This window comes from Hypanus sabinus, chromosome 7, assembly GCF_030144855.1.
Source record: "Hypanus sabinus isolate sHypSab1 chromosome 7, sHypSab1.hap1, whole genome shotgun sequence".
In the NCBI taxonomy this organism is placed as follows: Eukaryota; Metazoa; Chordata; class Chondrichthyes; order Myliobatiformes; family Dasyatidae; genus Hypanus; species Hypanus sabinus.
Window position 1 is genome coordinate 167,342,691 of NC_082712.1, and position 15,532 is coordinate 167,358,222.

General features: G+C 39.4%; 1 protein-coding gene across 1 annotated transcript in view; it reads left to right on the top strand.

Annotated features, from left to right (window-relative positions):
- The window catches only part of ano1a (anoctamin 1, calcium activated chloride channel a), a 282,789-nt gene that overhangs the window by 94,814 nt on the left and 172,443 nt on the right, over positions 1-15,532 (top strand). Inside the window, exons 5-6 of the mRNA XM_059976065.1 lie at positions 6,874-6,972; positions 8,826-8,977. Coding sequence (XP_059832048.1) covers positions 6,874-6,972; positions 8,826-8,977 — 251 coding nt within the window. The remainder of the gene's footprint in view (positions 1-6,873; positions 6,973-8,825; positions 8,978-15,532) is intronic.

Consider the following 15,532-nt stretch of genomic DNA (forward strand, 5'->3'; position numbering starts at 1 on the left):
TTGAACAAATATTACTTACCCTATTAAATTCATTAATGTTTTAACCATTGAAAGCTATTTATAGGTTCATTGAAATATTTGACAGAAAAGGCCGTCTAACCAATTGTATCTAACCGATTAGGTCCTACCCTGCAGATGCAAAGCTATCTAGAGTACTGAAGGATGTGATGCATATTGAAGTACTTTTATTGATATTGTAGACCGTTCTCCCTCTCATGCACTTTATCTTCATGTCACCATTCTCTGGGAGGGAGGGGTGGTTTCGAAAATACCTCCAACTCCTAACTATAATCAGCAGCTATAATAATTTGATCTTTTAATTAAATATGTGCATCTCTAACTGGTCACCCCTCTAATGGAAATGTGTCCCAACTTATCAGCTCTGCCTGGGCTCTCAAAATTCAAGGTTTTTTAAAAATCATGTACACATTGGAAAAATACAGTGAAATGCATCGTTTGTGTTAACAACCAACATACCCGTGGGTGTGCTAGGGCACCTCAGCAATGTCGCCACAAATTTCAGCACTAATTATTGTACCTTAAATAAAATTTTAATTCCCCCGCCTCCACCCACAACCTTCTCCAAACTCGTCATCTGGTATCCAGCACCTTCGCTCCAAAGAGAATGATCCAAAATCCCAACCCCTCTTACGAGCGTGGTCGGAAGTTTGTCCATTTTTGCTTCTGAAATCCCGATTCTCAGTTTTGTAAAGTGGTTTTTCTATCAGATTGATGGGCTTTGCCTTCAATATTCTCAATAATTTTCAATATTATTATGTAAGATTGTCTTTAATCTTGCACTTTTGAAATGGCTTTGTATTTACTAATCTATATAACTAACCGAGAATGACAAGGTTCAAAAAGCACAGCAGCTTTTCGGATTTTGATCACAGTTCACTGGAACTTATTTATCATGTGTGTATGTATAACGTTTGATACTAATATTTTACTTAAGCACTGTGTGTCTTGTGTGTTGCTTGTCTGTTTTTTTTTACATATATTATTCCCCCCACTGCTATTTCACTGATATTCAGAATGACCTCAGCTGTGAATCCAGTCCAGTAATGAAAAGAGCTAATAGCTCTGACTCCGTGCAGCAGCAGGGAAATGGGGACCCGCAACAACTGGTAGGAGTAATTACATAGTCACATCATTACTGTGGTGTTGGTAGCTGTAGCCTTTGTAGTGGTTTAGTCAGTGTGTAGATAGTTGTCCACTCCACAATTCAATCAACTGCTCCTTTCGTTAGTGACAAAAATGATTCTTGCAAATCACGAACTGGGTACTTGATTCACAAGCCCCCAATTTTCCTGTCCTTTCGTTCTCCTCCCACAAACAGTGACTGTTGGTGTCGGATTATCACCTCACTCCCGTAGGAGGGAGAAGTCTAACTTGCTGGGGAATGTTGAAGTCTATTACACTTTTAAAATTTTACTTTAAATAGTAGACTGTGAGAATTTGGAACCTCCATACTGGGACCCGAGGTGAGTATTAATGTAACAGGTCTTTTTTAATTACTTAAGTTCTTGATGCTTATCGTGAACTCTATCATTGTTTAACGTACTCTAAACCAGGGGTTCCCAACTTCTTATGCATGGATGCTTACCATTAACTGAAGACCCCAGGTTGGGAACCCTTGCTCTAAACTGTGGTTAGGATAACCACAGGTTGTCAGTGAAACCAGCAGCTTACTTGTGTGTATTATCTCCCACAGTGGAAAAGTTTCCAAGTAATTGGCTAAATTTATTCTAAAACAGCGAATGTTTTGAAACCACATATGAGGAATTGAGACAATTATTTTGAATTTGTCTGGCTGACCCTGGTTAGTTCCTCCAACAGGTTCATAGTTCTAAGGGTTTCAAGTCCCTGACCTGAAACATGAGGTCTGTTTCTCTTCCCGCAGCTGCAGCCTGACTGACATGCTGAGTATTACTGACATTTTCTATTTTGTTTTCATTTTAAACCTCTCCATTTGCAGTTCAAATTTCTTGATGATAGTTTCCAATGAGGGGCCAGTTTACTAGTGAAACTTGGGTCAAACATGATCTCTGTAAAAGTGGGGGACAGTTATGTCCTGGTTTAGTCCCCGAGCCACACAGCATAGAAGTAGGCTATTCAGCCCATCATGTCCATTCTGACTTTTGCACCCATCTGCACAAATCATAGTTATCCACATTAGGTCTATGGTTTTCTAACCCTTACTCGTCAACTCTAATAAAGAAGAAAACAGGCACTTTGAATATACAGACTGAATGTACTGCTTTGTAAACAGGACTAATTTATGGATAATAAAAAAGACATGCCATGAATACTCAGCTGGTCAAGGAATATCTGAAATTAGAGGAATGGTTAATGCTTCTGCTCTGATTGCAAACTTTGGCCACAGTATCTGATGCTCAGTAATGATTTTAAAAAAATAGTTGAACCTCCCCTTTCTCTCACTGCCAAATCCAGTAACTTATTTAACAGTCTATTTTTATGGGAGTGTCGTAGTGTAATCTGAAGAAGTTTGTCCCCAGTGTTGTCCAATGTACACATGAGCTTTCCAGTGTATGTTGAAGAAATGGGATCAGGCAGGGGCCTGGCTCTTAACACAAGTTGTTGGCCATATCTCAGGCCCATGATATACATTCACTCAGCACAGACCAGGGATCGGCATGACTTGGTGCCCATTATGCAATGCAATTATTTGGCTTGTAAGCAGCTTTTGAGGAATATCAGTTTACCTTCAGGTCTGCAAGGAGAAAGTTGTCTCTGTCGTGATCTGCAATGGAGCTGCCAAACTCTCACTGTCTATTTCTGATGTCCTTGATTTGCAGGTTCAGTCCCGCGTGTTCAAATGCATTGTTTCCCAAAAGTGTACATATCTTTGGACTCTTGCTAGTTTTGAGTGGAGTGGTGTGGTAGTGGACGTGGGAGTAGATGGACAGTGACCCGGCTGCTTCTGTCCATTTTTAGTGTATTAACTGAACAAAACGGCAGCTCAATATTTGTCAAGTGCATTTCCATAAATCTCATCTGGGGAAAAGATTATACGTCTGTCCTAACCACTTCAACTTGCTTGCACAGCAAGATCTTTTTATGTTAGAAATGCTAGTTGCTGAAGGCATGTTGCCAATTTAATGTCCAAATTTTCGTAACCCCTCAGCTGCTGTAACCAGTATTTTTATCCGACTAATGAGTTGCTCCACTTTAGTGGAATTAGTTAAGTTATAATTTGGCTTTTTGCATTTTGGATTAACTAGCACTGAAATCTATTTTGTCCTACCCTTCCACAAATAGTTAGTACCAGTGAGGAGGAAGAACAGGAACCAATCTAACTTAATGCTTTAAGAACACCTTTTCCACCATCAAGTTTTTGAATGATTTGTGAGTCCATGACCATGACCTCGTTTTTCGTATTTTGCACTAGTTATTTTGTAACTTATAGTCATTTTTATGCCTTGTACTGCTCTGCTGTTGCAGAACAACAAATTTCATGATTTAGAACAGCAAAACCAATTCTGATTCTAGAATTGCATTGGGTAAAGATATTTTAAATATAGTAGGTTAATACACAATGTAAAATACCACACTTCCATTTTGCTGCCTCATTTTTTTGTGTTTCCCCCCTTCAATCTCTTGAATGTCCAAACATTTCTTGCTTTCTTTCTAGAATGCAGTTGACTGAGCTTCCATGGCCTTGGATTAGAGAACTCCAAAGATCTTCACCTTTGTGGGGGGAAGAAAATAATACTCTTTCTGGCTTGCTCAGCCTGAACTCATCCTCTTGTTCTAGACCAGGGGTTCCCAACCTGAGGTCCATGGACCTCTTGCTTATTGGCACTGAGCCATGGCATAAAAAAGGTTAGGAATGCCCAAAGATCCAGCCTTTGGAAGTGACCTCTTAGCATCCAGCATGTTGATCATTCTCAGAATTCTGAATCCCATCTGAAAGTTGACCAATCTTGTTCAATCTCTCCTCAAAGAACAGCACTTCAGCGGCAAATATTTGCTTGGACACCAAAAATCCTTTTCTAAGCTTTATTAAAAATCTCAGCTAAAGATCACTTGGACAAGTATTAAACATTCGGGTTGTACAGTTTGCTCTGTGGGAATGTGAATAAAATAGTTTTACTGTGTTATTTTATGTGGATTAGCCTTGTTGCCACCACAAAGAAAATTAAACATTATATATTTGAACCTTAAGTTTCAATGGCTCTGTATCTGAACATTTGACCTGTTAAGAAGAGCCTGTGATCGGAAAGGCCATGTTTGGCTGCAGCTCGGTATTTTCACTGTTTATGATGTGTTCCTTTTTGATCTGCCTTAGACTGCTAGGAATGTTAAAAGAACTTGAGATGAAAGTGGGTCATAAATGAAATAGCTGGATCTTTATATGAAGAGTACCCAGTTCATCATTTTGTTGAGTCATTTGGGTGAATAACAGTGCTTCTTTTAAAGAATGGAATTGGTTTGATAACTTTATTTCTAAGACTATAAATTTTAAATTTACACTTGGTTCCATACCCTAATAAAATGTGGTTTAAAAACAAAATTGGCTTGGTTTTTAAACATTAAACCATTACACTTTTGACGTTACAAATCACACCTATTTATTGCTGTTATTCACACCATGTCATTCTGACTTGTTTCATTAGCTGTGGTTCCTGCAGTCTCCTCTTCTTACTACTGGTGATTCCTGTCTGGTGGTGGTGGTGATCTGTCAGACTTTGTGCAGTGATTCTCGTGTTTCGTTTTCTTCTGTTGGTGTGGATTTTGGGATTTATCAATGTTGGAAAACTGACTGGATTTTTCTTGATAAATCTGGATGCATATATAAATGCCTCCCAGAACAGCATCTGTCAGTGTGTAGTTTCAGTTTGTCTTGTTATTTGAACATAAGCCTCACTATGTAAAGTCAATTTGCTTCAAGTCTTTTCTAAAATATTCACAAACATCAATTGTTGACAGGGACACATTAGGTTAATCTGCTAAGAGCAGTATCAAAATTGCTGACAAGTGAACTATTAAATTTCACTGGTATATCAGAAGAATGGAGCATTTCCCTCTGTGCAAAATTACCAGGCATTCTCCTCCCAAAATCTTCCTGCCTACCTTTGCACAGCTTATGTGAAGCAGGTAATGTTTTAAATTCATCTTAACATCTAATTGTGTTTCCCTCCCCCCCCCCCCCCATTAGAGAGGGTTTATGATGCTTGGGAGAAGGCAGTAATTGTAAGAGTAAAAGGCCAGCTCAGAGAAACTGTTTAGTGTGTTACTTGGGTAGAGTTTGATTAGTTGGAGTGTTTGCATATAATCACCCAAGGTTTCCCATTTAGTTCAAGTTTATAAACACTCTTTCCAATTGGGCTTTTGTTTTGAGATTGTCAGCCCAATTCAGTGAATTCCAGTTAATTAGGACACATTGGAACCAATGCATTTTGGTCTAGTTAAGCGATTGCCCAAATTAGCTGATGAGTCATGGAAATTGTTTTTTTTAAAGTATTATGCATTTAAATGAAATACAGAACAAATCAGAATACTACCAATATTACTTCAGTACTATAAAACTGTGTATTAGTTCCTTATAGCTATCGACAGAATTCATCCAGTAGACATTGCCATGTTTGCTTGACTGTCAGTGAACAAAATCAGTGTAGACACAGATTGCCTTCCTGCATGAAGTAGTATCATAAGGGTCTGAAATTTTTTAAAGTCAAAATAAAATAACAAAATTATAAAAATATCACTGCTTTTTGACTCTGCATCCATCGGCCAAAATGGATAACATAACACAAGCACGTGCAACCGATGCTATTTAAAAACGTTGCTCTTATTACAGTGTAGTGTCCAACAGCCACACAAGTGCATGTGATGAATGCTAGCTAGAAACTGGCAACAGTCTTCTGTCCCAATTAAGTGACGTAGTGTCCCAAATAAAAGGAGTCCTGTTTGTTCTTTAGTTGTCCCAAATAAGCGGCTGCCCCAATTAACTGATGGCCCAATTGACTGGAATCCTCTGTGTTTTAATATAATGAAAAATAGGGCAAGTTCACTTTCTGATTCTGCATTTCTCATTTGGGCTAAACCTCTAAGTAATGGTGAATAGTCTCCGAGTTTTATCATATTATCAATGCCTAGCTATTTGCTGAAGATTAAACTCAAGGGAATTTTCATTTAAAATATCCTCAGATATTTGGTAGTGGGGAAGAAATGGGGGATTGGGTGAAGTGAGGTGTGAAGATGCATGAAAATGAGGGAGATGAGATGGCATACTATTTTAGTCACAGTAACGCTGAGCCACCGACTGTTCCCGCTTGCACTGTGGGATAGCTTCCAGAAGAAAGGAGTGTTTCTGGCTCTTCAGTGGCATAGAGCACCACAGGTCTGGTGTAGCATATCTCAAGCAAGAAGGGTAGATCTGAGTTCTGACATCTAAATAGCTCAAATTGTGTGTAAGAAGCCTTGATTTGATCCAATTCATTTTCTGAAAAAGTTCTGTGCATTAGAGAGCTGGTGTAGTGGCATCCACACTGGACTTCGAGGTGAGTGGTTCCAGGCTTGAGTCTGGCCAGCTCCTTGCGTGCTTTCCACCTGTGCTGGGTTGAGCTTCGAGCTAGCAACTCAGCCTTGTTTTTTTAAAAAAAAGATTCATATAAAGAATCGGTAAGGTTTCTGCCCACTGCACCACAAATCACTGAGAGGAACCATGTCTACTATACATTAGAGAGTGGAGCTTGTGTACAAAACCGATTTGCCATGACTGAGGAACTTCCAGGCCATTGCTGGAACGGCACATCAACACAGAATTTAAAGCATCGCCGTATCCCCAAGATATAATTGAGGGGTGAGGTCACCTTTTGTAATCTGTTGTGCTCTTCCTCCTCCCAGACTAAAGCTTATGGCCTAGGATTTGTGAAGGTACACACACCGTGGCATGTGCTCTGTCGGGAGGCAGAATTTCTCAAGATTAAGATGCCCACTAAAAAGGTAGGTTGAGATGACCTAGTATCGTAATCATAGCTTTTAAGACACTCTAATTGTTTGGTTGAATTCCTGAAGAATCAACAATATTATGAAATTAATATTTAAGTTCTAACAAAAAGGGGCAACACAGTGGTGTAGTGATTAGCATAATGCTATTACAATGCCAGCGACCCATGGTCAATTCCCGCCACTGTCTGTAAGATATTTCTAAGTTCTCCCCATGACTGCATGAGTTTCCTCCGGATGCTCCGGTTTTCTCGCACTGTACCAGTTACTAGGTTAATTGCTTCTAGTAAATTGTGCCGTGATTAGGCTAGGGTTGGATGGAGCAGCTCATTGGGCTGGAGGGGCTTGTTCTGCACTGTATCTCTAAGTAAAAAAATAAATTAGCTACTTATCTGCATCTGTAAACCATACTTCAAGCAGATCTTTCAAAAGCTTACTATGAACATGTTTCCCTGCCAAAAAAAACAGTTAGCTATCATAGATAACATGCAGAGTTCACATTTCAAAAGCTTCTTCAGAGAGATCCGATTGAAATGAGGTTGTGAGAAATTCCTCTGAAAGAGAACAATCGATAGATATAATCCAGCCCGGCACAAACTCTAAGATCTCTGAGACACAGTAAGGGGGCATGTTTTCTTCCTACTGGGACTCTCGTAAGAGTAAGACAGAACTGTTGAGCTTCAGAGAATGGCAAGTATCTGGAAAGAGCTGCCAGATTGGAATATTTAAGAAGCGTTTGGAGGGGAATGGTTTGAAAGGATATAGGCCAGATGTTAGCACCTGAGACCAGCAGGGATCGGCACTGAGCCATCAGGCTGCAGGGCCTGTTTCCATTGCTGTATGTCGACTGCTTACTCATTTCCAAAGCTGCTGCCTGGCCTGCTGAGATCCTCCAGCAGTTTTTGTATGTGTGAAGTTCTTCAGCCCATCTAGTCCATGCTGCACTATTTATCTGCCTAGATATATCCACACTCTCACTACCCTCTGAGTGAAGAAGTTCCCCTTAAACATTTCACCTTTCACCCATGATCTCTGGTTGTATTATCTCCTTATCTCAGTGGAGAAAACCTGCTTGCATTTACCTTGTCTTTGCCTCTGATAATTTTGTATACCTATATCAAATCTCTTGTCACTCTTTGCTCTAGGGAATAAAGTTCTAACTTATTTAACCTTTCCATATAACTCAGGTTCTCAAGCCCCAGCAACCTTCCTTGTAAATTCTTTCTGCATTCTTTTGAACTTATTGACATCTTTCCTGTAGGTAGGTGACAAAATATACCAGATTGGACCTCACCAATGTCTTGTACAATTTCTGCAAAACATTCCAACTCCTGTACTCAGTTCTTTGATTTGTGAAGGCCAATGTGCCAGAAGCTCTCTTTCTGAAATAATCTACCTGTGACGTCACTTTCAAGGCATTTGCGGATCAATATTCCCAGATCCTGCTCTGCAGCTCACCGTGCAGATCCCACCCCTTGTTTGTCCTCCCAATCCGCAGCTCCTCACACTCATGAGCAATGACCAGATAATATGGATGCTTAATAATTACATCAACAATAACATGCCCTTTTACATCATGTGTGCATGCAGGTAACTGGCGTAATGTATAGAAGACTCAAGGGGTCGTGGGGGGGGGGTATATCAAAGTTATTTTATTATTGAAGTTGCATATATGTCCCCAATACTACCCTAAGATTCTTTGTGATGGATTTTAAGATTACAAAGATAATCTTAAGGATTTTAATCTTAAATTCTGGGGCTTATTCAGATATAGTTTAGTTTTGTTCTCTGCATTAGTCGATTTTTTTGTCCCGGGATCTTGTAACTTAAATCTGTTACTAACTCTTCAGGTGTATGAAGTAAAGCAGAAAACCGGGATCCTCAGCAAAATCTCAAATATTTTGTATAAAATGACTTCACCTTTGCGAACAAAAGTGGAAGAACAGAACAATGTTACGTACAAGCATCTGTCCTATCCCTTCTCCAGAGAGAAGAAGCACTTGTAAGTATCTATGCACTAAATAGATCAAAAGCTAACTTTACAGCTTTTTTTTATTGTTCGAATACAAAAGGAGGAAGGTCATTTTCAGATAATAAGACATTGTTGAGAACATGATGACTACTATATACACTCATCATCATCATGGTGTGTCTTGCACAGTATACATCACTGGTTTTATTTAAGAAATTATGCTAATGTGTTGGAAGAGGTTTGAAGAAGATTTACCTGTAATGGTCAGAAAAGATTGGACAAACTGGAATTGTATCTTTTGGAATTCAGAGTGAGACGCGACCTTAATGAATCGTGATCCTGAGAGATACTGACAGGGTGGGAGGAACACTTCATGAAGAGGATCTAGAACTAGGAATCACTGCTCTAAATGGGAAAATCTTTATCTTGAAACAAAAGTGTAGTGAAAATATTTTGCCAGTATTTTGAGTCCTCGCATTAATGCATTAACCCTAATGTGAAGGCAAAATATTTGAGTATTTTTAAGGCAAAGGTCGAGAAGGCCTTGGTAAGCAAAGAGACCATAAGACATAGGAGCAGAATAAGGCTGTTCATCCAATCATGGCTGATTTATTAACCCTCTCAATCCCAATATCATTGCTTTCTTCACAAAACCTTTGATGCCATTGCAAATCAAGAAACTGTCAACCTCCTCTTTAAATATAACCAACGACTTGGCCTCCACAGCTGTCTGTGGCAGTGAATCTCACCAATTCACCACCCTTTGGCGAAAGAAATCCCTCCTCATCTCTGTTCTCAAAGGGGGGTCTCTCTATTCTGAGGCAGTGTCCTCTGGTCCTAGATTATCCTACCTTAGGAAACATCCACTCTATCGAGACCTTTCCATATTCGATAGGTTTCAGTGAGATTCCCACTCATTCTTCTAAACTGCAGTGAGTACAGGCTCAGAGCTGTCAAACTCTCCACATATGTTCACCCTTTAATTTGCAAAGCAGTGAGTGGTTACTATGGGTGTATTAAAATATAGAATAAAAGTTGGATTGAGCTTAGACCATGCTTGAAGAACTGATCTGCAGCCCTGCTCCTCGTCTATAGGTAAACACTGGGAAAGAGTAATTTGTATCTTAAGCAGCATAACTTAACTTGAAAAATTAAACTTGTTTAGTACAAGTTCGATTAAAGAGGCACAACAGATTAAAAACTATTCATGAGGCACCATCCTTGCCTGTACTTAGAGTATTGTGAGCAGTTTTGGGCTCTTTAAGTGAAGAATTTAGGCTTTATTATCGACACTGAGCTAAGTTCCAATCAAAATACTAAGCCTTATTATTCAGTATACTTTCTTTAATTTAAGGAACATTGAAAGAATTTGATTTCTTGCAGAAAAAGTGATCATTTTTTTGTTTTTAGTCGACTGTACCGCACTCTTTTCAGGACTGTGTAAGAAGGATATAAGTCAGCTATAGGTTGTTCAAAATACAGCAACAAGAATCTTATCCAAAAAAAAAATAAATCTGAAAACGTTTCACCAGTTTTGGCGTCATTACACTGGCTGCCTGTGCCCTTTAGGATTAATTTTAAATGCCTCTAATTGTAGATAAGGCTCTGAATAATCTAGTTCCTCTGTATATTTTGGAGTGTCTATCCCCTCATGTCCCTAACTGTGATCTTGGATCTACAAATGCTGGTTTGTTTAGTGTTCCTAGAGCCAAGCACGTACAAACTGGTGATGCAGTCTTTTGCTCTTGCGCACCAAAAATCTAGAATGGTCTACTGACTGAGAATCACCAGACTAGTACTGGGGAATGTTTCATAAGACTTCTTAAAAAGCTACTTTTTTTTTAATTTGGCCAATTTAGAAGATTACTCGATGCCTGTTGATGTTGATTGCATTTACATAATTTGGCATATCTGATTACATTTTATTCTATATAATGTTTGTCTTTACTTACAATTTTTAATCTTGTCTCTTTTTATGACTATATCGATTTATCTTTACAATCTGTGTAAAACACTTTGAGCCTGCATTTTAATGTAGCTACGTGTCTTAATAAAATTATTATTGTCCAAGAAAGGATGTGCTAACATTGCAGATGGTCCAGAGGAGTTTCACAAAAATGATCCAGGGAATGAAAGGGTTAACATGTGAGAAGTTTTTGCTGGTTCTGGGTGTGTATTCCTCAAAGTTTAGATGAATGAGGGGAATCTCATTAAATCCTCTTAAATATTGAAACACCTACATAGAGGACAGGATATTTCCTATGGTGGGGGAGTGTAGGACCAGAGGGGACAGCCTCAGAGCAGAAAGTCATTCCTTCAGAAAAGAGGAGGAGGAATTTCTTTAGGCAGAGGTGATGAATCTGTGGAATTCATTGCCACAGACGGCTGTGGAGGCCAAGTCATTGACTATATATTTAAAGTGGAGATTGATAGGTTTTTGTTTAATATTAATATGAAAGGTTATGCGGTGAAGGCTGGAGTATGGATTTGAGGGATAATAAATTAGCCATGATGGACTGGCAGAGCAGAGTCAATGGGCTGAAGGGCCTGATTCTGCTACCATGCCTTATGGTCTAAAAGTTTCACTAATTACACTCTCCTTACAGTTCTCCATATAAAACATCACATTAACTGATTTTTAAATATTTATCCACAAACATTTTAATCAGAATCAGGTTTAGTGCCACTGATTTGTTGTTTTGCAGCAGTAGTACATTGCAGTACATAATAATAAAAAATATAAATTACAATAAATATATATAAAATGTTAAATAAGTTGTATAAAAAGAGAGTTTTTAAAAAAACCTAGGTAGTGTTCATGGTTTCATAGTCTATTCAGAAACTGAAGAAGCTGTTCCTGAAACATTGAGTGTGTGTCTTCAGGTTTCTGTACCTCCTCCTTGGTAGTGGCAATGAGAGGAAGGAATGTCCTGGGTGATGGGGGTACTTAATGATGGATGCCAGCTTTTTGAGGCATCGCCTTTTGAAGGTGTCTTCGATGCTGGGGAGGCTGGTGCCCATGATGGAGCTGGCTGTGTTTACAACTTCCTGCAGCTTTTCCAATTCTGTGCAATAGCCTCTGTATACCAGATGGAGATGCAGCCAGTCAGAATGCTCTCTACTGTACATCTGTAGAAATTTAGGAGTGTCTCTGGTGATGGCCAAGTCTCCTCAAACTCTTAATGAAATATAGCCTCTGTCATGCCTTCTTTGTAATTGCATTGGTATGTTGGGTGCAGGATAGATCTTCAGAGATGTTGAAGCCAGGAACTTGAAACTACTCACCCTTTCCACTGCTGATCCCTCACTGAGGACTGGTGTGTGTTCTCTCAAACACTCCTTCCTGAAATCCACAATCAATTCCCTGGTCTTACTGTTGTAGAGTTCAAGGTTAATCGATTAAGGGTTGCTGTCTCCTCCACACTCCTGAGGCATTTAGCACTGCTCCCTTCCCTTTTCTTTTAAAAGATGCCCCTGAAGTCACACTCCTGTGAACAAGCATTGTGGTACAGAGAGGGAGAGGGCTGCTGTCTAAAACTCGAGGAACCCAGGTTCAAACCTGACCTGGAGTGCCATCTGTGTGGAGTTTGCATGGTCTCCCTGTGACCAAGTGAGTTTCCCCCACCCCCGGTGCTCCAGCTTCCTCCCACAACACAAAGCCTTCTGGATTGATGACTGACTTGACCACTAAATTATTGCTCCAAGTATAGGTTTGTGGTAGGAATGGGGAAGGGGGGGGGGAGGAGAATAGGAAGATGATTAGTGTAAGTGGGCACTTGATGATCAGTATGACCTAGATGGACAGAAGTGCCTGCTTCCATTCTGTATCTTGTATGTGTGGGTTCCTATGCACAGCCTTGGGACGTATGAGGAAAAAATTGGGCACAAAGACTTTTGCCAGAACAGCAAGGTACAGATTGAAGGATTTGAAAGCTTCAAAGAGCCTGCAACTGAATGATGCCTTTGAATTCCTTGGACTGGAAGGCAGACTACAATTCCAATGTCAGCTGCTTCACTGCACTGATTCTGAAATGGGGATCTGAAAAGCCACGAGATGGAGGAATATCCAGCGTGCTTGTCTTGAACTTGATGCTAGCCAAGCAATGACTGTTAAAGATATCAGCAGATGAAGGCTTAGCACCTTCCGAATCTCCTACTATTTTAATGCAGGTGTCAATTTAATTATGCCTGCATTAAAATAGCATGCAGGGAAACATCTTGTGAATGCAGCAAGTATTTCAAGCCTTGTATCCTTGAAGTATAACATTTATGCCCTGCTATAATAGGGAAAGAAAACATGGCTCTGCCCCTGACAAATAAACAGCCATCTGTGATCCTCGACCAGTATAAGTCAGCACTATCAGTTCTAACTAATCTTAAAATCTGCAGATGCTAGAAATCTTTATTTTTATAATCCTTTCTCTTTTCAACCTGCTTTCGGTCTCTGCCGTATTTTAATTTTAAGAACTGCAATATTTTCCTTTGGGAATTAACTGAAATTACAGTGTCAATTGGATGCTGAGTTTGGCCAGCCCACTTATTACTATTGCAGACAACCCCTACATTGCAACCATTGTGTCATGGAAATCCACCCTTACAGAATTTACAAATCACTACCCAAAAACTTAAGTTATGGAATGAAATTCAATCTCCTGGAATGTATGTGGAGAAGTAATCATAAACACTTTTGTTTTCTGTAGTTGTTCCTTTTATAGAGCTTCACATTATAGAAGGTTGCAATACAGACTGTCTTCTAGGGAAGGCAACCCACTCCAGTAACTTTGGGGTCTCCTGCACTTTAAACTCAGTTGGAGAACTTGAACTGCTTCCAGAAATTCGCTCATACAGGAAGAGACAGGATGTTCTTGCTGATCTATTACCCTGTGACTGACTGACTAGGCAGGACACTGAGAAACACCTGCCTGCTGACAGCAAAGAGCAGCAACGAGGTCTTTGAAACCAGTTACTCAGGAGGGAAGTCAACAAATGCTTTTCCAAGTGGTAGTGGTGATTTGGAGCTGGCAGTGGAAAGAGATTGATGGAGTTTTTGTTTGTTGCAGTCAAGATAGCCCAGAGGTAGTAAATGGATTGATTGCAATTGGATCAGAATCAGAATTGGAATTATTATCACTGACATATGTCATGAAATTTGTTGTTTGTGGCAGCAGTACAGCGCAATACCAAGTACAAAATAAAAGGATTATCAGAGTACATGTATGTCACCATATCCAACTTTGAGGTTCATTTTTCTTGTGAGCATACTCAATAAATCCAGGAAATATAACAGAAGCAGTGAAAAACTGCACCCAACAGGACGGGCAAACAGCCAGTGTGCAAAAGATATCAAATTCTGCAAATACAACAGATTTCAAAAAAATAGTAAGAATAAATAAACAATAAATATCAAAAACATAAGATGAGTCCTTGAAAGGGAGTCATAGGTTGTGGGAAGAGTTGAGTAACGGGGCAAATTAAGTTATCCTTTGTGATTCATGATGAAGCTGACTGAAATTGAATTAAATGTGCAATAAATTGATGGGCTATTTAGCCTGTGGTTGTATTGATGCCAAAGTGACTGAACCCAATGTTTGGAAGGAGGTTTGAGTGCAGGGCCGAATCAGAAAGCTCAGATAAGGGCCAAATCGAGATGGTGGGGTCCTGGCCCCACAGCATATCGAGATGATTGTTTAGAGGTTGATTAAGGCGCTGGGCCAGATTGAAAAGGGCAGGGTATCGGGGCCCGAGGTGAAGGACTTACCAGTTCCAATCGATGCTCCATGACTTGGCACAGTGTTGAACTATGGGACTCTCTTTGCAGACTTCATTTCAGAATGCTATATTCTTGCAGTTATCGTTTGCATGACTTGGGGTTTTTTCCCTCTCCATACATTGGGCTGCTTGGTCTTTTTTTTAATGTATAGGTTCTTTTGGGTTTCATTGCTTCATGGCTGCCTGTTAGGAGATGAATCTCAAGGTTGTATAATGTAGACATACTTTGATACTAAATATACTTTGAACTTAGAACTTTGGTTAAGTAGGAAGAGCACTCCTGAAATGTAGACAAGCCACCTAATGAGATGTTAAGTCATTTGCCTTCTCGGCAGAAAATGAGCAGAAGAGTTATAAGGAGAGAAATTACATTCTCTGCTCTGTGTTTCCTTTAAATATTCTTCCTCCTTGGATTATTAACAGATATCAATACTATTTGGGCTGCCTCCTGTTTTACAGTATTAATTATGGCGCTTTAGAAATTCAGCATCAGATTCTAATACACATTAAAATATTGTAGGACTGCTTCATTTAACAAACTAAATTTGCATCTATATGCTACTTATTTAACCTTAATGTATTGATTATTAGATGCAAATATTGGCCGGCTAACATAATTACTATTGTGCAATGCCTGCATTACAACCATTGAGTCACTGAAATTCAAGTGTAGTCGTGGTTATCAAGATGATGAGATTTCACAATTACCAGAGAGATGAAAAAGCCAGTTTCATACTTCTAAGATAAAGATCTTAAAGATTAGCTTTACTTGTCATGTGTACATTGAAACAAACAATGTTGGTTTGTGTCAGTGAC